The sequence below is a fragment of the Lagopus leucura genome, unplaced genomic scaffold, assembly GCF_019238085.1.
Source record: "Lagopus leucura isolate 7727_CA_CO unplaced genomic scaffold, USGS_WTPT01 Super-Scaffold_100001, whole genome shotgun sequence".
NCBI classification, from domain to species: Eukaryota; Metazoa; Chordata; class Aves; order Galliformes; family Phasianidae; genus Lagopus; species Lagopus leucura.
The window spans coordinates 37055417-37081813 of NW_024962262.1; the positions used below are offsets into that span (position 1 = coordinate 37055417).

Consider the following 26397-nt stretch of genomic DNA (forward strand, 5'->3'; position numbering starts at 1 on the left):
TTAAATGGAGACCCTGACTTTATTACATCCATTAGTTGCTTCCTATCCCAGATAGCAACAGACTAAGAGCCAAGAGATTTAGTCTTTGATGTGATGCTTATCCATACATTACCAGCCCTGTGTGCTAGTGTAAAACCACACTGGCTTTGTTCAGTGGAGTCTTTTGTGTGAAAGGGCAGTGAGGAGGGCAGCACCTTAGGAGGCTGAAAACAACCCTGTAATCCTTTTGTCTATCAGTGTTTTCTACTTTGAAAAAAAGAACCTAAACATATTTTTATTCTGGTCATCAATCTGAATCTTACCATTCCTCATGGAGCTGAAATGCTCAAAGCTCTTGTCTGGGGCAAGAGTCAACTCAGCTTTTTCCTCTAGGTCCCACTAGGGACTCAGAAAGATCAAGCAGTTGCTGACAGTGCTACCAAGAGGAAAGTATCATGTCACTTCTACTTTCCTGTCTTCTCCTTCCTTCTGAAGAGTGAACCTTGTGGCATCACACTCCTAAGAGCAGTTGCACAGTCTCAGGTTTTTTTCCCGTGTTTAAAGGACCCCTATAAGAACCAGTCTAACTCCAATGTTTGGCATTTAAAAATTCAATTTATGGCTAAACAAATAGACTATTTTGATCATTTCACAAATCTTGTATTAAAACAATAGCTATAAGTGAATAGAAGTTGACTTTGGCCCCACAGTGATGCTTCCATTAACAAACATTAAATTAGGCTAACTTTTATGCTACTCATGGCAGACATTTTTCACAATGACATATAAAAACTTTTTTCCTAATTACCAGTTTAAAAGAAGGCTCTCAACTGTAGACATGCCATGAATATTTAAATTCCGGGTCACATATTATAAGGGACAAGTCCTTATAATATGAATGTGAAATATCTGAGACCTCAAGCTCTGTTGCTGTTCTATAGCCCATGAAATTAGATGATTTTGCTGTCTCGTGACACTGAACAATGTTCATTGTTCCTATAAGGTGAGAGATGTTTAATAGACTTTTGTTGTTGTTGTTTAACATGCAATTTGAAGCACTCCTTAGCATTTGAATTTCATTCTCTTTGAGATACAACATCTGTGTTTTTATCTCCTACACACAAAATTGACATTAATGTGGTAGTCTTTAGCAAACACTTTTGACACGTACCAGATGTAATTATTATCACTTAATAGAGTACTCATCCCAGCAAGCAATAGATTGGCAATATAGCATAGAATAAGATCCCCTGTTTCTTCTTCTGGAATGATTTTTCATGGCATAGAAATTCTTTCCCTTAACTTGTAGAATATATATTTTTTTAACTTTCAGGGATCTTTCACTCTTTCTTTACTTTGGAGAATATTTTAGGCAATATGTAGCATTGTAAATAATGAAAAAATAAGTCTGTAAGATTACGTGAGGAGTAAAATCAGTAAAGTAGCTGCGAATTTACATCTGTAGGTGATTACAGATGATTGCACCCATGACACATATGAAATGATTACTACCCAGATGTTACAAAAACCTGAATGCAAAAAGATTTATACTATATGGAAAGTACAGGTAAGGAGGAAAACTACTCAGGACCCAGCAATAAGTTCTGAGGGGGTGGAAAGGAGTCTTGTACTTTTTTGTCTGCATGACACCCTTTCCAGCAGCACCCAGGCATTCAGCCCTACCAATAACATTAGTGTGGACCTGACGGCAATTACTGCCACGTTAAACACTTTGTCTAGAGATAGACACACAGTCACCAGACAGTGACATGGAAGGCAGAAGTAATTATTACAGTTCCCCAAGTCTCCCATACTGCTATTTAATTCAACATTTATGCATTTTAGATATGTTAGATGAAAATATGCAAACATACAATTACATCCAATGAGCTATACAGTTATCGGGGTTAATTTACAGAATGAAGGTCATTTTTCTCAATATTTAGCCCCAAATATTTACACACTTCACAATACTGTCATGCTATCAGATACACACTGTGGAGTTAAACACTGCTCGGAGAAGCAGACAAAAGAGTAAAATGAGAAACAGGCCAACTGTGAATGCACCTGATGCTCTCAGTGTGAGTTAAAGCTGAAGGCTGTTCTAATATGAAGCAAATATCAATCTTTTTATAGAAGTCTGAATCAAAATCAGCTAAGAAGTCTGAAAAAGAGAAGAGCTTGACAGTGCTATACAGGTATAGTCAGTAGTAAGAAGCTTTGCCACCCACATCCACACAGTCAGCCAAGCCTTTCATTCATTTCATTTCTCTTACACCCACTCAGCCCCATGGGTAGTATTTGGAAAATCTTCCAGGCATCCTGATGGATAGCATGTTGTTCCTGCATTGGAACAACATCTACTTAAGAAGTTGCATGTCAAACTGCTGGAAAGAGCATTTGAGTTTCTATTGAGTTCCCGAGCCACTTGCTAAAACAAAACAAAACAAAACAAAACAAAAAATAACTCTTTGTAACCTTCCATTAACTGGAACTGTAAACATCTGAAGTCACTTCACCTGTGGGGAGCAGATTATTCTTTCTCTCAGAACCTGAAAGAGCAACAGATTTGAGGTACAGAGGGCTTAGATAATGTATTCTTCACTCAGTGTTTCATTTGTTGTTTTGCTTCATAAGCCATTCTAAGATACACTTTTGTGAGTACTGATCATAATTCTTCGAGAAAAGTAGCCAAACAAACAAAAAAAAAAAACAAAACAACAACAACAAAAAACTGCCCTGGCTTTTTAATAACTTTACTCTCAGGAGAGATTATACTGATGAAGTTGGCAAAGCTGATTGGTGCTCTTAATTTCATTCTATATCTGATCTAGAAATACATATGTTGGAGACAAACAGAGTGTTAGCCACAGATATACGCTGATGTGTCCTATGTTTGAAACTGGCACAAACATCAAGTATTATACTATTAATACACACTGGCACTCTGCAGGCACTAGGGAACCTATGGCACAAATCTTATTGTATTATTGCTATACAAACAGAACGGAAGCAGGATTTGTAAATGCATGCTGCTACTAATTACACATTGTCAGAATGGAAGACTATCAAATGAGTTTTCATAAGAGCCTATTCTGGATCTGGATTACTTTTTACCAAGTTGATAGAAAATAAATTGTATTCATCAGATTTCAGAAAAAAGTAAGCTTAGAGGTTCTGAAAGTACTTAGGAGGAAGGAAGTAAAACTCAAGAAGAACTTGGCAAACTGAAGAAATAGTAAAAAAAAAATAAAAAAAAGCATGCTATTCAAAAGAGACAAGTAAAAATCTTTACCTTTTTTAAAGAAATCACCAAGTGAATGAATACAAGTTGGAAAACAGTGATGGCAGCTCTTACAAAAGGACACAAAGGCAGTAGCAAATCAGAAAAACACATGAATCACCCACATCATGCTGTTTTGAAAATGGAAAACATCTCACTGGGATGTAGAAACCTTAATAAAGCTTAAAAACACAGTAAGTAATGTCTTTATTAGAATATTCTGCCAGTAGCATGCTTCAGCAAAGAGATGTATCACTGAAGAAAATCTACAGAAGGCCAAAAAGACTAATTTGAGATGTAAAATACATACAATTTTTACAGCAAAAGACTGAAACATTTAGAACTATGTTGCCTTGCAGATCCTTAGAGGCATAATGATGGTCTTCAGGGATGTTAAAAAGCTTTTTTGAAGTTTTGTCTATGTCCATATTGAACAAGGTAAGAAGTTATGATCTTAAATTGGAGAAAGAAAGATTCGGGTTATACTTTAAGAAAGTACAGACAACTAAGTAATGCAACAGATTGCCTGGAAAGATTGTGAAATCCACTTCAGACAGAAAGAGGATAGACTAGATTATTCTGACAAGATGACTTCAAGCCATATTTATCAATGGTCTATAACTATGTTCTTCCTTAAAAAATTCATATACGCATGCATACAAATATAGATATAATGGATGAACAGAGTACTTCAAAGCTAAAAACAGAAAACCTGGAAATTGACAACTATCAAAACCCTTGCTATCTTTTCAATTTCCAGCCCTTTAAAGTAAAAACTGCTAACAGAATTGTGAGCAGGGTATGGTCAAAATTAAAGGACTTTTCAATTATGTCGTTATCTGCTTGGCATGTCCTCACAGCTTAAACAACTCCATTAACTTTTATCTGATGGGGACAGTTCAATCACCCCATAGTAGAACTGTAAAACAAAACCTCTCCCCCACCCCGATCCCTTTTATTAAATACTTCTATACCACAGATTAAGTGGCAGTAATTATATGGTAGCTGTCAAAGTGCTATGCTCCTGTGATTTTTGTAATGATACATTTCAGAATCCAAAAGGACAGTCTGCATATTAATATGCAGAAGTAAAACATCAATGAACATAAACAATACAATACTGTAATTACACAGAAAAGATCTACTTTATTACTTACCTGTTAACTACATATAAAGGTACATCACAAAACAGAGATTTATAAAATATTGATAAACTTTCTGGTTATTACTCTGTTTTTAACATGCCTAATTTGAGAAAGGTTATTTAACATTTTGTGGCTACTGTGAATTACCCAGTATTTTAAAATTCAGTAATCAGCTTTCAATTATCAGTTTCTGATTACAGTACTGAGAAGTGCTTAAATCTTGATTACTAACACCTAGATGAAAACAGTGTACAACAGAGAATTCTCCTATGTCTGTTAGCAATCTTTGATCTTTCAAATACAGCAATCAAAATGACATATCGATAAAGCCAGGGCTGTGACTGAGGAGGCTGGAGTTTCAGCAGTTTTTAAAATCTGCTTTGCAGGCACCCTTGGACAGATTATTTCACATGTCTTTGTCAACCTCCTCTATCATTAAAAACATAATGGTTTCCTCTATTAAGCACTCCATACCTGCTTCCAATCATTCATTCACCTAATCTGATTTAACACACTGCAACTACTTTTCCTTGGTGACCAGGTAGGCAGCTAGAATAACAGTCTTCAATGCCACAGCTAATTTTGAACATCAGGTTTTGAAGGGTGATTTCCACCTATCTGAGGCACAATTTTTCTGACGATGCACCTAATCCATGCTCCACTGCCAAGCTGTCTCAAACCAGAGAACTTTCATGTGGATGTTTTTATTCTCAAGTTGAACTCAGCTCATATTTCCCCAGGCATGGCAGTGTGCCACAAACTTAAGAATCTGAAGGTTGTCTGTGAGATCAGACAAAGTTGTTCTTTGATATCTACTGAAGAAAACTATCGTTTAAAAGACAGCTAATACCAGAAGTGCTATTCAGTTAGTAGTACTGGGTACAACTGTTACACTTGTACCTTCTGGGAGAAATAGGAGGGAACTTGGTTAAAATCATTTTTTAAATTTCCTTTCCCATCAGAAAAAAGGACAGAAATATTATTTTCAATTCAGAAACAATTTGGCATCACAGAGTGCCTGTTATAACAGGAGACTATTCTTGTAACTCTCTGGCTGTGCATATTCTGTGGCCTGGAAACCAACTGAAGTGACTTCAGCTGCAAAGGTTCTCGGCATGCAAAAAATCCTTTTAGACTTTAGTCATACAGTCATCAAAACTTTTTATTACATTCAAGTTTAGCCGTGGCCAGGATGAAAGTCTACTGGCTAGAGTTCATGCCAGGAAAAGTGAAAAATAAGCTTATCAGAGTCAGAAAGAGGCATCAGAATGAGCACGGCTGTAGGCATGCCTTCTCATTTGAAGGGATGTAGCTCCCTAGCTGTGCTCATGAAAATGCACAGTTGCATGTCAAGTTGGACCTTTGTCTGCTAAATAAATGTGAGATAACTGCAATGCTCTGATAGCATAACTACATATTTTCCATTTGGATATGAATCTCACCACTGCTGCCCATACCCTTGCCATCTTTCCTGAACTATTTTTCTGTGCTCTACTCGTTTCCCTATGGGGACAGGCACAGTACATGCCAGCTTGCAGAGACTGCAGTTTTCAGGTAATTCTGAATGTTTCTCTCAGAACAAATATTGCATCAGTAATTCGATATCTCTTTGCCTGACTCTCAGTCATTTTGTTGGATGATGTTCTGGCTTAAGCAGTTTGGATCCAGGTTGTCATAGACACACATGAGGTTACTTTCTCCCTCTTCCTTAGCATCAAGACAGTTATCAAAGTAAGTAGTTTTGGATTTTTTGAGGGATTTGGTGTTGTTTTTATGATTTTTTTTTTTTTGGCATAGGAATTCCTACTAAAATTAGAAAAATAAGATGAATTATATACTCTAAAGTGAATCATAAATAAAACACAGTAACTAGTTGTTGCATTTGCATATTGATGATAATCAAAAGTAAATTCTTCTTAAATAATGGTATTTAATTGGAAATCCCAGGCAATATAGAAATAAATAACTTCATAATTCCAAAGCAAATAGCAGCTTCTCTTTCCTGCATGTGTTCTACTTCAGCAGAATGCTGACTTCACTAGATATCTTTTCAGAACAGACATGAGCTATCTGTTCTACTCATTTCATAAACTTTTAAAATAAAATATTAAAATGTATAAAATTTTAAAATGTATACTGAAATGGATTTTACCAGTAGGACAGACCTATCTCATTAAAGCCACTGTAGCCCAGCTCTTGCCTGCTTAGTCCCAGATCTTCAAGGTCCATGCATTTAAATCCAGGTGGGCATTGGTAACCTTCTTCTAGCTCTCTGGAACAGTGGGTGTCTGGGATAGCTAAATTATTCCAGGTTACGTTTCTGTGAAAAATACAAAATTAAGGTGTTATATAAACTCAGCTCATAGCAAAACTAAATATTTGAAAGTAAGAAGAGTAAAGTAAAAAGTATATCAGCTACTATTTTTGCTATCTAATGTTTTCTGATGTATGTTATTTTCATTAGTTAAGAACTTATGATGAATTAATAGTCTCTTAAGATTTCAGTCCTACATACTCACAGTACAAATACAAGCAGAAGTTTCACAAGAATGCCTAGAGACCTCAGCAAAAACAGACTCTAGAAGACATACAAGAGTTAACACAGAGCTGTTCCAACTGTTTTTTGTTGGAATTTGGACACTTACTGCTTTAGTCTCCTTTGAAAATCTTGAGAACATGTTCAACTGCAGGCAAAACTAGCTTTGATATTCTTTAATATGATCTTCATGGATAAACTGTCAGCCATGTATGTATGTGTTAGTTACTTGTACCTTACTTAGGTCAGGTTTCTACCACAGACAGCCAAGCCCTTAATCTTGCTCAGGCATAACCAGTCACAGACAGGAAAGAATTCATATCATTACAACTTTAGTGCTGTTACGATGTAAATACTGTTTTGACTGAAATGAGTCTGATTCAGTTCTGAAAGAAGACAATAAGGGTTTGGTTAAAAAAAAAAAAAAAAAAAAAAGAAGAAGAAGAAAATAATGAATCGACTCAGCATGATTTATATGTAAAGGGTGTGGGAAGAGGGGGGGCAAATTTGTGGCTCCTTGTTCTGTGCCTGTGGCATACACACATGAATCCAAGATGAATCCAATCCCAAACCCTTGTGAGGAGAAGGTCAGGCACTGGATCCCTCATTGGCATTCACAGCATGTCATTGATAATGACAATACATGGCTGCCATGAAGGAGACAGGATCAAAGCCATCCTTCTTCTCAAGAAGTGGTTTAGTTAAGAGGTAACTAGAAAAAATCATGTTCTGAACAGGTCCACGTTAGGGTTTACAAATCAGTACAGGAGAGTAATAAGTGCAGAAGTGAGGCTACCTGTACTATGAGCCAGTTGGTTTAAAAAAAAAAAAAAAAAAAAAGGTATGTTGTAATTCCAAGTGTGCTGAACAGGCATACAGGTAAGCAGCATCAGTTTTCTCCTTGCTTGTATTCACTCTTTCAACATATGGAAATTCTGCTTTTTGATTCAGTCCCAGGGCAATTTCAAGTCAGGCTTGGAAAACTAATCAGTGTGAGTTACGGTCTGAGGAAAAAATGGTCCATAGCGTTCTTCCAGAGAAGCTGTGGATGCCCAATCTCTGGGGTGGATGTTGCGCTGTGCAGTCTGCTCTCGTATTAGATCTGGAGGTTGGTGGCCCTGCTTGTAGCAGGGGTTTGGAGATTCATGATCCTTGAGGTCCCTTCCAACCCAAGCCATTCTATGATTCAAGTTCAGATTGTTTTTTGACTTCTTAGTCATGTAACATAGAAACAAGAAAAAAGAACCACTGGAAGTTACAAAGAAAAACTTGTAGCATTCACCTTGTTATCCTGAGGCCTCTGCACAGAGCCTTAAAATTCATCATTTTAATTAATCTTGTTTGTCCACAGAACAGGTGCAATTTTCAGCCTGCCCTATAGTATGATTAGTATATTATTTTTCTTCTCAAAGTCCTCTTCCTTTAATCAAACTCACTCGTGCATTTTGACAACTAAATTGGGTGAACAGGAGCTGTAATTACTTTATTTTTCTTGCTTTTATGCACTGCATGTGATAGCAACAGATCATTCTAAATCTGTCAGTGTGAAACTAAAGCTTCCTACACGTTTTTTCGTAGGCAGATAATAACTGTAAATGCACCCATTCTGTAGCCATTTCCTCTTGATGCCTGAGAGCCAAACACATCTGCATGGATAAAGAACACACATACGTAAACCTCCACCTGAAGTTTTAAAGAATGCTCTGAAAATTAACCATCTGCTTAACTAGAAGGACAGACACAGAATATGTGCATCCATTTCATTTTTTGTAAATATGCTCAGCATCTGTCACTCAAGGATTTAAAATTTAATCTGAGCATCTTAATCCCTTCTTACAACAATACGTTAATTCATATCCAGTTGTGTGCTTTAAGTAATTTAGATTTATGATATAAAAGCCATTATAATATAGGATTATCAAAAGACAATATTTTATAAATATTTTCAAAGATTAAAATTAATTCATTGGCTAAAGCACATGCAGAACCCAGGGTATTGGTAGCTAATTAATTGTACATTATGGTTTGCATTAGAAAATCCCTTATGTGGATTCATCATCACAATGCAAAGCAGTTAGTTTAACTGCTTAATTTAAACGCAGATCAGAGAATAACAGAAATGTAGAATTCTTGAATCATAGAATGATTTGAGTTTGCAGGGACCTTAAAGATTCCCTAGCTCCATCCCTCCTACTAGATTGCCTAAAGGCTCATCAAACCTGGTCTTGAACAATGCTAGGGATGAGGAATCCACAGCTTCTTTAAACAACCTGTTCCAGTGCCTCATCACTCTCTCAGTCATTTTTATATGACATCACACCATCTTCTAAAGAAGAAGAAGAAAAGATGTCTCCATGCACCGCTATAAAGAAGGGATCTCTGAGTACAGATCTGTACCTATACAAGCATAGGCTTTTTAGGATGGATGTCACCAGGCAGTTTGTGTTCTTGTTCAGGATAGTACTAAGCATAGACAAGTCTACATGGACTAGAATATATTAAACTCCCAACTCATAATTAGCTATAATATCACCTGTTATTTTCAGTATAACAAGATTTAAAATGTTTTGTTCCTACATGGGCCCTACTTAATATCAGCTTAAGTACTGAGGCGTTGATTCAGTACATAACTAGCTTTAAGCACCTGAAAAGCTCTGTTCATAGAAAAGCTCTACATACCTGAAAGGCAATGTATGTGTATGTGAATAGCTCTAAAAGTGATGCCTCCTGTTTATTTGCATAAAAACCTCAACAGTTACAAAGAACACAATAACACTATTTGATAGAACAAATTCTCAGTTACAGAGCACTATTTATTAGCATACTACCATTAGCTATACATTTTTAACAGCAGTGAACAAGAGTCTACATGCTGTGCTTGTCAAAAACTGTGTCACTGTGCCAACATGCACTATTTGGTCTCCATAAGTGTTCAGCAAGCATCGACGAATGTCAGTGGATACAATTTTTCTGCATAGAGAAATTTGATGCCACATTTTTGCTTCATACAAATTTCCATGTCAGACATCATTCTGTCAGACTTCCCCTCTGCTGCCATCTGTCACATAGCAACAAAATGTAACAGTAGGAAAGTTCAATCTCTACTGCCATACCACAAACATCCACCTCTGATGTTGTGAGCCATCATAAAATAGGAGGCATTACTTTCGGAGCTGCCCTTGTACTTAAGTAATTTGCTGAATAGGGTGCCCTGATAAAATCCCAAATACTTGTCAGATGAACAAAGAAATGATTAATCCTGAGAGTTCAACTGAATATTTCTCTGCCCACTACTCTGGTACTGGTATTTCTAAAAATTTCAGTAGTAGATTATCATTGGTCACATTTTTAATAAACTTACTACCGGCCAGCTACTTACTTTCATCAGCATTCCTACTTATAACCATAAATTTCAGTAGAAGACTCATACCGTAGTTGGTCTCTACTGAAAACCTCATTCACTTAGATTTTCCAATTTGCGCTTCCCATTGAAGATTAGGACAACACTGCTCCTAGAATTATCACAGCTTCTAGATAATCCACTTACAGAATCAAAATCACTGCCAAAGAAATTTCAGAGTACCTTTCTGGCTTAAAGATTACTATTATTTCCTAGGCATAATTCTTCATTTCATGTTCTGCAGTCTTCCCAAAAGGCGATATTTTAATATGGTGTTACACTTTTAGATGAACTCAGATCTAAAGACATCATGCACCACACACAATTTACAGAATCAGTTTTCTGTTTCTAATCAGAGAAGAAAATCTGTTTTATCTTTTAAACTGTAAGTGTGAAAACATCACCCATATTTAATGTTTCTCATAATTATACATGTAATTATAACTATAGAGCTTTCAAAGCTGTCTGGTAACATATTATCTCTGATATCCAAGTATTATTTTCATTATATTAACTAATTAGATAAAGCGTGCATGAAGGACTCATGAGTTTAGGGACAGCATAAGCACAAAGTTTCAGCTTTGGCAACATTCCATATTTAACATTTTAACTTCATAGGCACAGATTTTCATACTCAAGATTCAATAAGTGAAGAAAATATTAGATAGCATCTGCTAGGGATAATTATATTCAAATCAACAAGCCAAATAACTGAAGGCATCTCCCATCTCTCTATTAATTTTTAATAAAACTTGAGATAGCAGGGAAATTGTGGAAGAATACCAATATGTTATTTTCAAAGGACGAAATTGTCTAGCATAAGACTTCACAAAGCAATTCATTCAATAACACAGCTGATTAAAAAACTGGTAGTATATAGTATATATCAGTAAATCATAAATGGCCTGAAAACTGATTAACTAAGAAATGATCATCATGATCCACCATAACCAATGAGGAAGAAATAGGTATAAAATCAACAGCAGAGTAGAAACATGAAGGACAGTAAGGACTGGAAAGTATGGTTATCGGGATCATTTGGTTACCTATCTAACAAAATCTAACAAAACAAAATGGGTTTTAATACAGCTAAATGCAAAGCTGTGCAGGGAGATCATTGCAAGCAAACCTTATGGCTTAGAGTCTATGAAATAAAGGGGGGGGATAAAGGAGGGTGTAAACGCTACATCATAGAATATAAATGCTATGTGAGCATTTAAGATGAAGTGCCATAATAGGACATCCTCTTATATTTGTCACAGTAACATCAGGGCAAGAAAGAGCTAGTGCTTTCCCACGATGTACAAGAAAAGCAATAATGAATTCATGTTCCTCTCTGTATTACATTCACATAAATTATGATTAATGTTATATTCAGGATTTTGTTCATCAATTAAAATTGTTTTGAAGTTTAAAGAAAGAGGAGAGAAATATGAATACGTTTAGCAGTAACAGAATATTAGGGTTTTTTTTCAAAAGCATATTGAAGGGTGCCTAAATTATTGCATGTTAGTGAATTCACACAGTGAAGGTACTGGGAATTACATTTCTGTGTAATCTAGCATGAAAAAGTGTAATGAGAACAGAAAGCTAATGGTTGAAATAAGACAAATTAAGATGATGAGTTATGAACACCGTTTTTAACTGTGAAACATCTTTCAGTATAAAATAAGAAGTTCCCTTGCTTATAAATTATTATTCTGCTAATACTCTAACCAAGAACAGATACATATCTAGAAGAGATACTAGATTCAGAAACAAGCTATAACATTTCATAAAGGAGAAACATAATTAAGTCAGACTAAGTGATCTGATGATTTCAGTACATATGCCCTATGATAAATACGTTCTTATTTCTTGCTACACAATTAAGATCTTTTATTGATTACTTACATGTTCAGTTTCAGGTTTCAGTATCTGTTCTTTGGTAGCTTTCACATAATTCACTAGTGTCAAAGCTGGAGCATTTGTAGATAGAACTTGGAATTTCTTATACTACTTCAGTAAATTTTTCATAAAAAAGTTGTTTAAGTGGTTATTAAACAAATTAACACAAGTACTGTTTTTATTCCCTTATTCATAAGGCATAATTAAATCCAGTCTTCCAAGCCATAAGGCATGCTTAAATTGAACTCCCTATTAGATAGGCAGTGATATTAAGTAAAGTTTGATTTCATTGCGATTGTGACTTTTTTTCACTTCATATACAACCTAAATGAGAGCATATAAAATGAGTCTTTGAAGTTTCATCTATTCCTATTCACTTCTCAGCGGTTTTGAAGAGTCTGAAAGACATCTCCAGAGGTTTGGAGGTTGGCAGGTTCAGTCTGTCCCCGTTTCAGCTGGGACAGATTTTATTTTCTTCATAGTGGTTGGTAAGATGCTGTGCTTTGGATTTAAGATAAGAATAACGTTGATAACACATTGATGTTTCTGAACACTCCTGACACAGCACCAAAGTCTTTTCAGCTTCTTGTGCTGCCTTGGCAAAAAGGAACTGGGGTGTGCAAGGAGCTGGGGGATGCATAGCCAGGACAGCTGATGCAAACCAATCAGAGTGATATTCCATGCTGTATGAGATCATGCTCAGCAAAAAAACTGGGGGTATTGGTCAGGGGGACAACTGCTGCCTGGGGACTGGCTAGGCACAGGTCAGTGGTTAACCGATGATGTCCTATTAAACTGTCTTTGTCTCCACCCACGAGTTTTATCTGTTTTCCAGTTCTCTCCCTCACGCCACTGTGGGGGACTGAGGAAATGGCTGCATGATGCTTGGCTGTCTGCCAGGTTAAACCACAACACTCATATTCCAGAACCAACTTTCCTCATGAGCCAGAAAGGGAATTCAAGGCATTTAAGTTCCTAACACAGGTGCTGACATCAAAACCAGATGACTTGGTACTCATGACAGATAGCTTGCACTATGCAAAGCCAATGCTGTCACTGACCAAAGGAGAACAAGAATGACTGCAGCTACTTAAATGTGACAGTCCATTGGTTTCATCACTTGTTATCAGAATTAGAGGAAATAAATAGAATTCAATTCAGTCTGTCATTACCCTTCAGAGTAACAAGGCCACTGAAGACAGAAAAATGAGTAATAGAAGAAATCTTTCCTACAGACTGTTGGAATGAACAGCCAGCCATGATAAAGCAAAGCTCAGAAAAGAAAATACAAGTGTTCCAATGTGGAACTGTTCTTCAAATAGTAAGCATGAACAGTACTACACTGAAATTCTATCAAATGTCATCCAGCATAATAGTTCTATGGCAGCTCGTTTTTGTGACTGCTACAATCATTCAGGAGGGAGCTGAGTCTAATAGCAGTTGCAAGATATGTATGCTATTGTAAGACTTAAGAACTAAAACAAAATAAATGAATGAAATTCATACAACAATGAAGACTTACTATTAGTACTAAAACACTGGAAACAGAAAGGAAGAGCCAAAAACAAATCTAGCTAGCTTGCATAAATCTCCATTTCACCAAGGACTATCATTAAATTATATATTATCTACAGTATATATTAAAATTCAATGAAGTCCTTCCACAGAGAAAGTAAAAAAAAAAAAGTAAAAACAACTCAGAACTCTTTTAAATTGCAAGGGCATCGATTGGAATGTATGAAAAAATCTAAGATGGAGACTAGATCTATTTTTACTTTAAAATACTTTCAGAATCACTTAAAAAACCCTAAGTTTGCATATCAAACTTACCTGGGTTAAATATCTTCTTAGTAGCTGTTTCCCAGATACAGGGGAAAGACATGTAGAATATAAAAATTGTATGCCTAAATTTAATTTTTGTGATTTTTGTGCATCAGAGCTCACAAGCACTATGACCTGTCACTCATTGCAGCAGAGCCACATGAGCAACTAATGTCATCTACTTGGACTTGTGCAAAAGGTTTGACACTGTTCTGCATGGTATCCTGGTTGTCAAACTGGAGAAAAAAATGATTTGATGGATGGATCACTCACTGGATAAGGAATTTGCTGGATGGTCACTCTCAGAGAGTTGCATTAAATGGCTCAGTGACCAAGTGGAGGCTGGTGATGAGTGGCATTCCTCAGGGATGGATGTTGGGACTAGTGCTATTTTACAGATTTGTAGGCAACATGGACAGTAGGATCAAGTGCACCCTCAGCAAGTTTGAAGATGATAACAAGCTAAATAGAGCACTTGACATGCTAGAGGGAAGGGATCCAGATGGACCTGGATAGGCTAGAAGTGAAAAGTGAACCCATGCCCACCTCATGAAGTTCCACAAGGCCAAGTGAAAAGTCCTGAACCTGGGTTAGGACAATCCCCAAGCACAAATACAGGTTAGGAAGAGAATGGCTTGAGAACAGTTCTGAAGAGAAAAATGTGGGGTTCCCAGTTGATGAAAGACTCAACACGAGCCAGCATTGTGTGCTTGCACCCCAGAAGGCCAACTCTATCCTGGGCTGCATCAAGAGAAGCGTGATCAGCAGGTCCAGAGAGGTGATTCTGCTCCTCTGCTCTTGTGAGACCCCTCCTGGAGTACTGTGTCCAATTCTGGGTCCCCCAACACAGGAAGGACATAGAGCTGTTGGTGAGGATCTAGAGGAGGGCCATAAAGATTATTAGAGGGCTGGAGCACCTTTCCCTATGGTAACAAGCTGAGAGGGTTGGGGCTCTTCATCCTGAAGAAGAAAAGGCTTTGGGGGGACATTATAGCAAATGGCCTTCCAGTACCTGAAGGGGGTCTACAGAAAAGTTGGGAAGGGACATTTTATAAGAGCTTGCAGTGACAGGACAAGCAGAAATGGCTCTAAATTGGAAGAGGATAGATTTAGACTAGATATGAGGAAGAAATTTTTAGGAAGAATAGAGAGACACTGGAACAGGCTTTCAAAGAGGTTGTGGATGCCCCATCCCTGTAGGCATTCAAGGCCAGGCTGGATGGAGCTTTAAGGAACCTGGTTTAGGGGTAGGTGGCCCTGACTACAGCAGGGGGGTTGGAACTAGATGGTCTTTAAGGTCCGTTCCAACCCCAAAAATTTTGTGATTCTATACCTGCAGCGAGGCAGCATTTGTAGATTTACCTAGCTCCAGATCGTTACCTCTGGGAGCTTCCTCCTTAGCCATCAGACAGGGTAATTGTCAACATCACTAAACAATACTGCCAAATGACTCCAACTCTTAACTATATGCAACATAAATTCCTTCCTACAGCTTTTCTTGTGAGGTGTGAATAATACACACAGGATGCCTTCACCAAATGCGCCTACACAGTTCTGTGACTAACGTGCCATCTGAAGGGGCAAAGAGCTGGGAGTCTTGGCACAGCAAAAGAAGAAGGCTGCTAGCACTGAGCATCCAAGAACAAACTTCAGCGCTGGTCTGCTAACTCCAAATGGACACTATTAGGCATTTGATGATGGAATTGGACATTCTACCAGGATAAAACAGTGTGATCTCTTGGTTTTAGCATTACCAGGCTGACAGGAAGTATTACAGGACAAACTGGATCACTGCTTTAGCTGCTGGGAGCGCTTCACTGACAGAGAATAGTATCAGGAAAATATGTGGTTGCAGACTCCCAGTAAAGTCAAATATTTTTAAGAATATGGAATCTGCAATGCTTCTGAGAGTCCAAGAAATTCAAGTGTTAAAACCTAAGCTGGTCTACCCTTCAAGCATACAAGCTTTATCTAGATCAAGAAAGAAAACTAAATGTTGACAGTCTATAACCAAAGCTTTTTCTGCAACTACTAGCTGAAGTAGCTTCTACCAGCTTCTCAGTAACCTGTCAGGCAGAAAGTGGTTGGAATGGAACAGTAAGATCATCTAGTCCAACCATCTTCTCATTACCATTGCTACCACAAACTAAATGATATCTCATAGCTCCTCATCCAGACACCTCTTGAACACTGCCAGGGACGGTGACTCCACCACCTCCCTGGGCAGCCATTCCAAAGCCTGACCACACTTTGAGAGAAAGAGTTTTTCCTCATGTCCATGTCACGGTTTTGTGATTTTCGGTTTTCAGTATTCCACATCACAACATCAGGTGGGACACTGGAAATTTAACTGTTAATGCTCAAGTCCTGGGTACCTGCCCAGAAGAGAAGAAGAACTACATCCCACAGGGGACTTTGTGGTCACAGAGAGGAGATACAACTCCTGGCAAGGTCACCTGATGGGCTCTTTCTCATCCGCTCTTCTTCGTCGGCTCTCCTCCCATCTCCCTGCTGCTCAACTGGACTGCGCATCTCACCTCTGCGTTGTGGTGAGGCCTATCCACCTTTCGGACATTCTCTCTCTCGTTGTATGTGATTTATTAACTTCAATTCTGATTATATTGTACTATGGTGTGTTATCTTGCATTCCGATGCCATATTTAGTAAATTACTTTGTTTCTCCTCAGATCGTTGCCGCTGTTTTTAATTATTTTGGGGTCCCCTGTTCCCCTTTTTCTGGAGGTGCAGATTTTGCGAAATCCACCCCGCTGGTCACGGAACCGGGCCGAACCAGCCCGTAATCCATTGACAGTCCAACCTAAACTTTCTCTGGTACAACTTGTGGCGATTTCCCTGGGTCCTGTTATTTGCCTGGGAGAAGAGGCCAAACTCCTCCTCACTGCAACCTTCATTCAGGAAGTTGTAGAGTGCAAATGCGGTCTCCCCTGAGCCTCCTCCAGACTAAACAATCCCAGCTCCCTCAGCTGCTCCTCATAGGATTTGTGCTTCAGACCCCTCACCAATTTTGTTGCCCTTCTCTGGACATGTTCCAGGGCCTCCATGTCTTTTTTGTATGACGGGCCAAAAACTGAACACAGTACTCAACGTGCTGAGTAGAGGGGGATGATCACCTCCCTGCTCCTGCTGGCCACACTATTTCTAATTCAGGCCAGGATGCCATTGGCCTTCTTGGCCCCCTGGGCACACTGTTGGCTTATGTTCAGCAGAGCATCAACCAACACCCCCAGGTCCCTTTCCTCTTCACACTCATCCAGCCACTTGTCTCCAAGCCTATAACGCTGCATGAGGTTGTTGTGGCCAAAGTGCAGGACACAGCACTTGGCCTTGTTGAGCCTCATCCCACTCACCGCAGCCTAGTGATCCAGCTTATCTAGATCCCTCTGAAGGGCCGCCCTACCCCCAGGCAGATCAACATCGCCTCCCAACTTGGTGTCATCTGCAAACTTACCGAGGGTGCACTCAATCCCCTCATCTAGGTCATCAATAAAGATGTTAAACAAGACGGACCCCAGTACTGACCCCTGGGGGACACCACTTGAAATGGGTTGCCAGCTGGACTTAACTCCATTAAACTACCCGTTTGAGGCAAGCTAGGGGGGAAGTGATGCAGACATGGAGATAGAAGGGACTGGATGGATGGTAAACTGCTAAACTGTGATGAGAATTGGGCAAATTAGGCTTCTGTGAGCCCAGCAGAGCCTGCTACAGCAGGGACAGGCAGATCAGTATTTTAAGTGCTGCAAAACAAAAAGGAATGTAGTGTACTTGTGTGAATGGCAAACAACATGGTTCATTGAGTATAATGAAAAATTAAAAGAATATCCAAGAGCACTCACATCCCACCTCCAAGGTTAGTTATACACAAAGAGAGTGAAAACAGATAGATGCAGCAAGCCATTCTCTCACTTCTGCCCTAACACACAATTGCTCCACTCCTGCATCCAACTCTTTCAGCTTTCAATGTAATCCCCTTTAAAAGAGTTGTAGCAAAGACAAATAGCGCTTAGGATTCTGAGGATAAGGATATTCAACTTTTTTACATCAAAAAATCACAGAAAATTGTAGAAATATAAGGCTGGATATGAAACTTCAACATAACATGATATATATATCCCTGTCCCAGATTACTTTTGGTTTTCCCAAGGCAACCACCTTTAGACTCTCTTCAAACAATTCTTACATAGTCTGATACTACAACTTATAATTTTTTACAAAGCACAATTCTATTGATCTCTGTTCCTCAACTATGCATTCAAATCACTTTCTGAAGGACTACCTCCTACACAGTCACCTCACAACGTTGTATTCACCATTTTTCCCAAACACTGTATGCTGTCCCCGTTGACTTTCATTCAGTATTTTTATAGAATCATTAAGATTAGAAAAGATCACTAAGATCATCCTGTCCAACAGTCAACCCATCCCCACCATGCCTGCTAACCTTGTCCCTCAGTACCACATCTACATGTATCTTGAAGACCTACAGGCATGGTGACTCTACCACTTCCCTGTTCAGCATGTTCTAATGTCTCATCACTTTTCCAGATGAAAATTTCCTAATATCCAATTTGACCATGTCTTAAAATTTCTCAAGATCATTTTCACTTTAACCTTGTCTTCCAATATGTCTGCAGTCTCTCCCAGCTGCATGTCATCCTCATTGCTTTAAGTATACTCTATTTGTCATCATCCAGGATATTAATGATAATTCCAAATAGCACAAAACGGGCTTATGTTAACCCCCATTTGACAATTCCTTCCGTTGTGACAGTGAGCCATTAATATGAACTCACCGAGAATGGTTTCCAAGACATCTTCCACCTATTCTATGATTATTTTCACCTTAAATGTTTCACCTGTCAGCTTAAAAAATTGTCCTATGAGACTGTTAAAAAACATCCCTAAAAGAAAGATGTATGACATTCTTGTCAATTCACATCTGTTACCCTGTCACAGATGAGAATTATCTGGTTTGACACAGTTTATTCTCGACAAATCAGTGTTAGCTATTTCTCATCTCCTTGCTACCTTCCAGCTGCTTACAAATTTTTGTTTCCTTATTTACTACAGAATTCTTTCAGGTATAAAAGGTAAACCTACTGATATTCCAACTAAATAAAATGAAATTCCCTGGCCTGTCTTGCTCTGTCTCTTATCTTTTCTTCCTTTTTAAACTTCTGCTGCTCTTCTGTCTTCCAATTCCTCAGTCATGATCCCCAGATTCTTGGAAATAATAAAATAGCTGTGATAACTTCAGTTTGCCCATACGTATCTCAGGATGACTATTTCCAGACCCCCATAACTTCAGTAATCCAAATTGTTGACACAAGATTCAATTCATATTCAGCTTTCAGAAAACAGTAAAAAACTGAAAATGATATAGTTAATTGGTTTTCAAAACATGTGGGATAGTTTGCTCACAGAACAAGATCTGGAGTCTCTTTAAGAACATTTTCTCACTATTTCCTATAACAGCTTGGATACCCAGAAGTGACCCTTCTTCACAGCACTTCCAGGCCAAGATAGTTGTACCATTCAGTGATAACTGCCATCTAACCTCTGAATATCAGTATATCCACAGACTTCTACATTGCTTGTCTGGCTTCCTCTTGAAATATAAATCATAGAATCATAGACTAGGTTGGAAGGGACCTCAAAATATGGTCCAAATAAGCCTAGATGAGATTATCTATTACCCTTTTCAGCTGCATATCTAGCAGCTCTAATTATAAGGGCTCCACTGTGTTTCACTGTGACCCTGTGTTTGACTGTTCTTGCTGTAAAATATTTCTTTGTTGTCTCAAGAAGCCTCTTCTGGTATACCCTGTACTCATTGCCCTTTGTTCCCTTCATGTGTTTCTTTGTGAAGAGAGCCTCCATCCACTTTGTAGCCATGCCAAATACTAGAAAATTGTCATTAAGTTCCCTTTTAGCCTACAGGTTTCCTGTGGAAAGTTCAGTAATCTCTACGCTCTAAATCCACATGGCAATTCAAGGGAAAAACCTTGCAGATACACACAGAACTTTTCCTATTGCAAAGAAGAGCTGTGGCTATATGTGACTCACATATATAGTCAGTCAATTTCACAATATTATACAAAATCTGCTCCACTTTACAGCAAAGGACTACTTATCAACCAGAGGAGAGGAATCCCATGAAGGTGGAGAGGCTGAGCAGAAATGCAATGTCTCCACTGGAACCAAAACTGTATAAACAGAATCCCTTCAAATTTAACATGGGTAAGCATGTGCCACTACTGAGCCAATGAGAGCTGAGGCTACTTAGTTCTCCTTCTTAGAAATTTGTTAAAATATCTCCTTACTCAAAGTAGAGCTGGACAATAAGAAGCACTGGGAAGCCTGTGTGAAAGAAATCAACATCCAACTGCTTTGGATAACTGTGCTTCTAACAGTTCCAGAGAAAATCAGGATTTATACTCAGAAATTATGTATACTCTGGAAATGAGGATGAAGACTGCTCCCCTTGGGTTTCTATAAGGGCTATCACCTTATCACCTTTTTCCACTCTTTTTTAAGATTCCATCTGGATAGAATTACTTCTTTTTTAATCTGATGCTGTATTTTTCTTGATTTTGGATAGGTTCTAAATAGTATCTGGCCTGGAAAAAGCAGGATTTCTTCCATTTTTCTTTTCCCCAAGGAAATACCAGAGACATATCACCATTGCAGAGATTCTGAATTAACTCCAAACAAAATAAAGAGTGCTTTTTTCTTAACAGGCATCAATGAATTAATCCATCCTCTTAAAGAAGTCTTGTTATATTGGTTCTTCAAAGTTGGCCTTGGATTTCTTCCTTACTCTGAAACCCGATTACTCATACTTACTATCTCAAATCCCTTTTGTTCTTTTTAATTGTATTTATTTCCCTTATTAGGTATTGTGGTTAGCTTTCAGCCCTAGCAACTCTGAATCTATTTGCTGACATTTTAAGGAACCTATCCATAGATAGAGTGAAAGATGGCCAACAATTCCTACATCTTTCTGTTGCTTCCTAATTGTTTTTCTCACGTTTTCCAAGGCAGTTATTACTTAAAGTAAAGAACAAGAAAATTTCCCAAGAAGGATTTTAAATTGACTGCCATGGTGACAAGGCAGACAGAAATACTCAGTCTACACTCTACTGAAAGCATAAACAAAGGACCTTAAAGAGTGAGTATACAGAATTAGGCAATTATGATATTTTATGGCCTTTAGCCATGTTAACCTCCCTTTGGCTGAGGGAAATCTCGAAAGAAGCTACAGAAGTAAAATTTTCTGCTGTGGAATACATATAATTTAATTCTGCTATGTAAAAGAAATTGCATGCAGCCAAACATGTCTTAGTAAAATTAAAAGAAAAAACAAAAAAAAACAAAACACTCAGTAGCATGTGCATGAAGATATATAAACCTCTCTCACAAGAGAAAAAAAATTTGCTTGTGTCCTGGTGGAAGTAACTTTCGTACACTGGAGGTGCCCAAGAATCAAGCAAAGGAGATGTGGGAGCACAGCCTACTTTCCTCATATTGTTCACTTCTTAGAAATTAATTTCAGAAATGACAAAAGAATGTATCAAACTGTTTATAATGTATTCACTAATTTAGATAGTTGTCTATAAATACATTACATTACAACCATGCTGTATGTCTTTTAAGCAAATAAAGAAGATCTGTAATGAGGAAGTCCGTGCAGCATACCACTTACTGACACTGACAAAAAAAAAAAAAAAGTTATAGTAGTCAGAGAAATCTTAAGGAAAAAGGTATGACAGCAGAGTTTTGAAAAGATAAGTAATAATCACAAGAAAATTGCCTGGGAAGAAGCAGTGTTCCCTATGGGGAAAAGGAAGTCTGACAAAATAAAAAAAAAAAAGATTTTGCAAATGAGAGGAAAAAAAAAAAAAAGAGTTATAAACAACAACAACAAAAACACAACTTTTCAGCCTTTAGAAGGAAGTCAGATTTTGCTGATTTCACAGATGGAATAAGATGGAATGAAAAACTCAGACCACAGTTAGTGTATTTCAGTATTTCAGTTTGTGTGAGTTAACATTAGAAAATCACTGAGGAGGTGGAGAGACAGGAGGTCAGGGAGTGTGGGTGTCAAAAGTACGGAAAGAAGTACTTGCAGCAGTCAAAGAGGTAATGAGTGTCTGATGTGGCTGCCACGGCCTTTCAAATAGGGGAGAATATCAAGATTTTAAGATGTCATTTTCATAAGACACTTACCTCCTTTATAATAATAATTCAGAAGGCAGTAGAGTTACTAAAAGTAATTTCTGAAATAGTTTAGTCTTGATCTCCATAATAAGATTTTGTCCTTGCTTTTTGTCATAGAATTCTACTTAGTAAAAAGTAAATCACCCCAAATTAAAGTACTCAAAGGTGGCCACTAACTGTGTGCTTTTCATTTGCTAAGACTGTCTTAGAAGTCTTGGATCTGGTTTTCAGAATACTGAGTATTACAGCTGTGGCTCATTACAAGATGCACTTTAGTCTCTTAAGTTATTTAATGCCAAGTTCAGTCAACATTAGCCACTCTCTATGGCCTGGAACAGAACTACCTCAGGTAGAGATACAAAGAGGCAGACAGACTCCAGTTTGGAAAGTATGTTGAAACCCGATTATAAAGTAGAGAAACAGATGCCAGATTTGTCTAGGCTTACATGTTCTACTACATCACAGCTAGCAAACTCTCCTTGATTCAAGGTGCATGCTGCCTTCTTTCTTAACTACAATCTGGACAAGTGTCTGCCTCCAACTTGTCCTCTTTGGAAGTATGACTGTTACTTGATTCTTTATTTCTATTTTCCCAAACCAAGTTAGTTATTACAAACTCTGCAGGCAGCTCTGGTAGGGTCAGCCATGACCTATGCAAGGAGAGGACCGAATAATTTCACCCAGTGGTGCTGCTCTGCATTCCTCAGAAATGAAAAAAACAGTCAGATATATGTAAGTGTTCTCAAGGTATAATGATGAACATTATAAGAAAAAGAAATCAGTATTTTCAGGGAAAGAATGAGGAGTATGTCACAAGTAAGGCACAAGCTCAGAGGACAAAGAGGAAAAAATACATCTATTTTTTATTATGTGGGCACCTTCATTTGTCAAAGTAAATGAGGCAGCACTTGTAAAGAAAAAGAGGTTTGCAACATAAGTGTAGTCCTCACACACAACTTCATTTAAAGTTACAAGTCAGGTTTGCATAAGGGAGAAGTTATTCAATGACTTTCAGAAGATTACTGTCTCAGATATTCAAAAATTAAATTGGATTGAACAGCTAAAAAAATATAGGCTTGATGATACTGATTAAGGACTGATATTCAGCTCCAAGTCTCAAATTTCCTTAAGTCTGTATACTTGACTTTTCCAAGTTAAACATACATAAGACAAGTTTTTTATTTTTATTTTATGTACTGGATATTTGACCCTTTTAGACTTTCCCCGTAATTCAGCTTTTCAACAACCTAAAATTGAACCATAAACACTTTCCTACTTTTTTTTTTTTTTTTTTCTTCAATAATGCAGCATTTAGAGGGCACCCCACTACACGCAAAGGAAATTGGAGATTTTTTTTTATAGGCAACCTTAAAATTATATATTCATTAATCTAGATTGAAAACACACCTTGTAATGTCCCACTGTACCTTTTTCAGCTGAATTCCAGGAGAGACTACAGACACTGATATAAGTAATTACATAATGCCCAATCTTCCCTGTGATACCTATCCCATTTCCTGCTTTCCTAAACTACATAGGCAAAACATAGGTTGCAATATTGAAAATAAATTTTTTACGAAGATTTTTTTTTCCTCCTTGTCTGTGGGAAAATAAAAAATCTGTGCTATAAAGCTAGAATAAAATATCTCGTTCACTACCTAGGTGAAGAACAGCCACATACTATAATATTGATTAAATAAATAAGAAAATATCCAAAATTCAATCACCTCTTTCATTTAACAAAACACTGTGCAATGTCTAATATTCTGAAGTAATTTTGTAATCTTTTTTGATCTGCTGCTTTTAATAATCTCATTTTATATTTCATAGCTTATAGGCCCTATTTTAGAAAAATCTTTAACATGCCATTTTGCAGTAGTTTGACTTTTTATTCATCACATTAGCAAATTAAGCAGTGCTTTGCTTTTCTTATAGTGTCTATTCTATTTATGTTTTGACAAATTCAATACAGAAATAAAAAGATTCTATTTTGACCAAAGCAAAGCTTCAACTCCAGAGCTAACATTTCCCTATCCAAAGAAACAGAAGAACCACCACCAACAACAAAAATATAGATTCAATAGAAACCCAAAATGGTGGCCAAGCATATATCCAAGATACACTTGTAGAAGTGTAATGTTACGGGTTATCCCAACAAGAAAAGGCTACACTGTGCTTCAAATTAATCTTAAGTATGTACCGAATCAAAAATGTGATGTATACTTGACCACGAGAAGAGTATAATAATTGTATAATCCAAAGGGTGTGTAGAAAGGCTTTTCAGCTTTACATCTAACTATCAGGTCTCAGTGACATGCCATTCTATAAAGAGGGTGAGATTCTGTGGATAGTTTTGCTCGTTACTTTAGGTCTTGACCCATGCGCATACATTCTGGGAAAAGATAGGAGAACAGTGAGAGCTGATGAAAAACATTAGTGATTTGACTCAGCCACAGGCAGCAATGCTCATCCTAGAGCCTCCCCTAATCTGTTCTCTCTCACTTACACTCCAGCCACACGCATCCCCACACACCCCCTAGCAAACAGCCTGCCACTCAATGCCTTAATTTGTAATCTTTGAACTTTGCATTTTTCTTGTAATTCATAACATTTTTGTATCCCAAATTTATCCTGGGGAATTTATTTTAATACCATTTTACATCCATTTATGCTAACTGAAATAATATACATTCACTGATGAACAGTCCCACATTAGACCTGCCCAGGTCAACTCACCCTGGCTGCGTGTCATCGGTCACACAATGGTATGTAAAAGTTCCAAACATCTGCACGCCCAGGATTCCATACAGGAGAAGAAAGAAGAGAAGGAAAATTGAAACGCTCCAGATTTGCTCTCCAGAACGCCTGGCAAAAGAAAGGAACAGCACAGTGAATGCACAGGCAACATGCTCCGAAAAACTATAGATTAGGAAATATGCTCACACAGAGAGCAGCATTTCATCTCATAGAAAATTTGCCCTGAAAAACTGATCTCTCGCTATGTGCCAGAGCTAGAAAATTGAGCCACAATTTTTCTAAACCTCTAACTTAAAACAATATACAGAAGGGAGGATAAAAGTAAATAAAATGTGGAAATTAGCTTTTGTAAAATAGTATCTAATTAATTACACAGATGAGATGATGAAGAAAAGCTTATATCTAATAAATAAGAGAACCCTTTCACATTACTATGACTTTCACTATTACAAATTGTATAGAATATAATTGTGTGCATGCTTGCATGTTTCTGTATATGTATACCAAAACTCTTACACACATAACATTACAACCTTATTACTGTGCTGTCATATTAATCAAAGAGAATTTGTTCTAGTGGTTGAAAATCACTAGCTAAAATTATTAGCAAAATGCATTATGATTTATCTAAATATTTGGTATTATTATTTTATAGAAAACTTGGTAATTCCTTTTTTTGGCCAGAAATAAAACTCAGGAAGACTGTATACATTAAGCATCATTCTCTCAGCTGCATATTCAGTCTTCTAAGTCTGTTGTTCTTTAGATAACCACCTTACTTACTTTAAGATATTTGTTATCCTAGTTCTTGGTAGCTCAAAACGAAAATATATCCGGAATGCTCGAATCATGATGAGTGGTCGTGGAATCCGCAACATGCCCCAAGGTGACATCTGATCAACTATTTCAGCAATTTCAAACACCTACAAAAAAAAAAATATATATATTTTGCCTTGATAAACCTGTCCTGTTCCTCTTGGTATCTATGTAAATGTTTAGAACTGAAAACCATACATGATTTTTATTTTAATTTTCATGTTCAGTCTTCTGTTGATTCATTTTATGGTTCATTTTAAACATGTTTTTGAGAAGAAACATATTAGTAAAATCTTTAACCCATTTCTGAGTTACAAGAATGAAAATTCAAAAATACACTCAATATACTCTGCCTACGTTCATAATGCTTCTTCCACAAAGAATTCAAGAACAGCATGTAAGTTTGTATTAGTTACATGCATGTGTGCTAGTCCTATCTCTCCTTTGTTAGAAGTGAATGATTTACACTTTCCAGTATGAAAGTTAGTTATCTGTTAACGATCCACACCGCTAAGGCTTTTACTATTATATA

General features: G+C 37.4%; 1 protein-coding gene across 2 annotated transcripts in view; it reads right to left on the bottom strand.

The window, feature by feature from the left end:
* Positions 1-26397, bottom strand: part of NALCN (sodium leak channel, non-selective) — a 199240-nt gene that overhangs the window by 153272 nt on the left and 19571 nt on the right. For both annotated transcript variants that reach the window (XM_042867267.1, XM_042867265.1), the window contains exons 4-6: positions 25833-25972; positions 25029-25157; positions 6573-6727 (exon numbers count right to left, since the gene is read on the bottom strand). In XM_042867267.1, coding sequence (XP_042723201.1) covers positions 6573-6727; positions 25029-25157; positions 25833-25972 — 424 coding nt within the window. The remainder of the gene's footprint in view (positions 1-6572; positions 6728-25028; positions 25158-25832; positions 25973-26397) is intronic.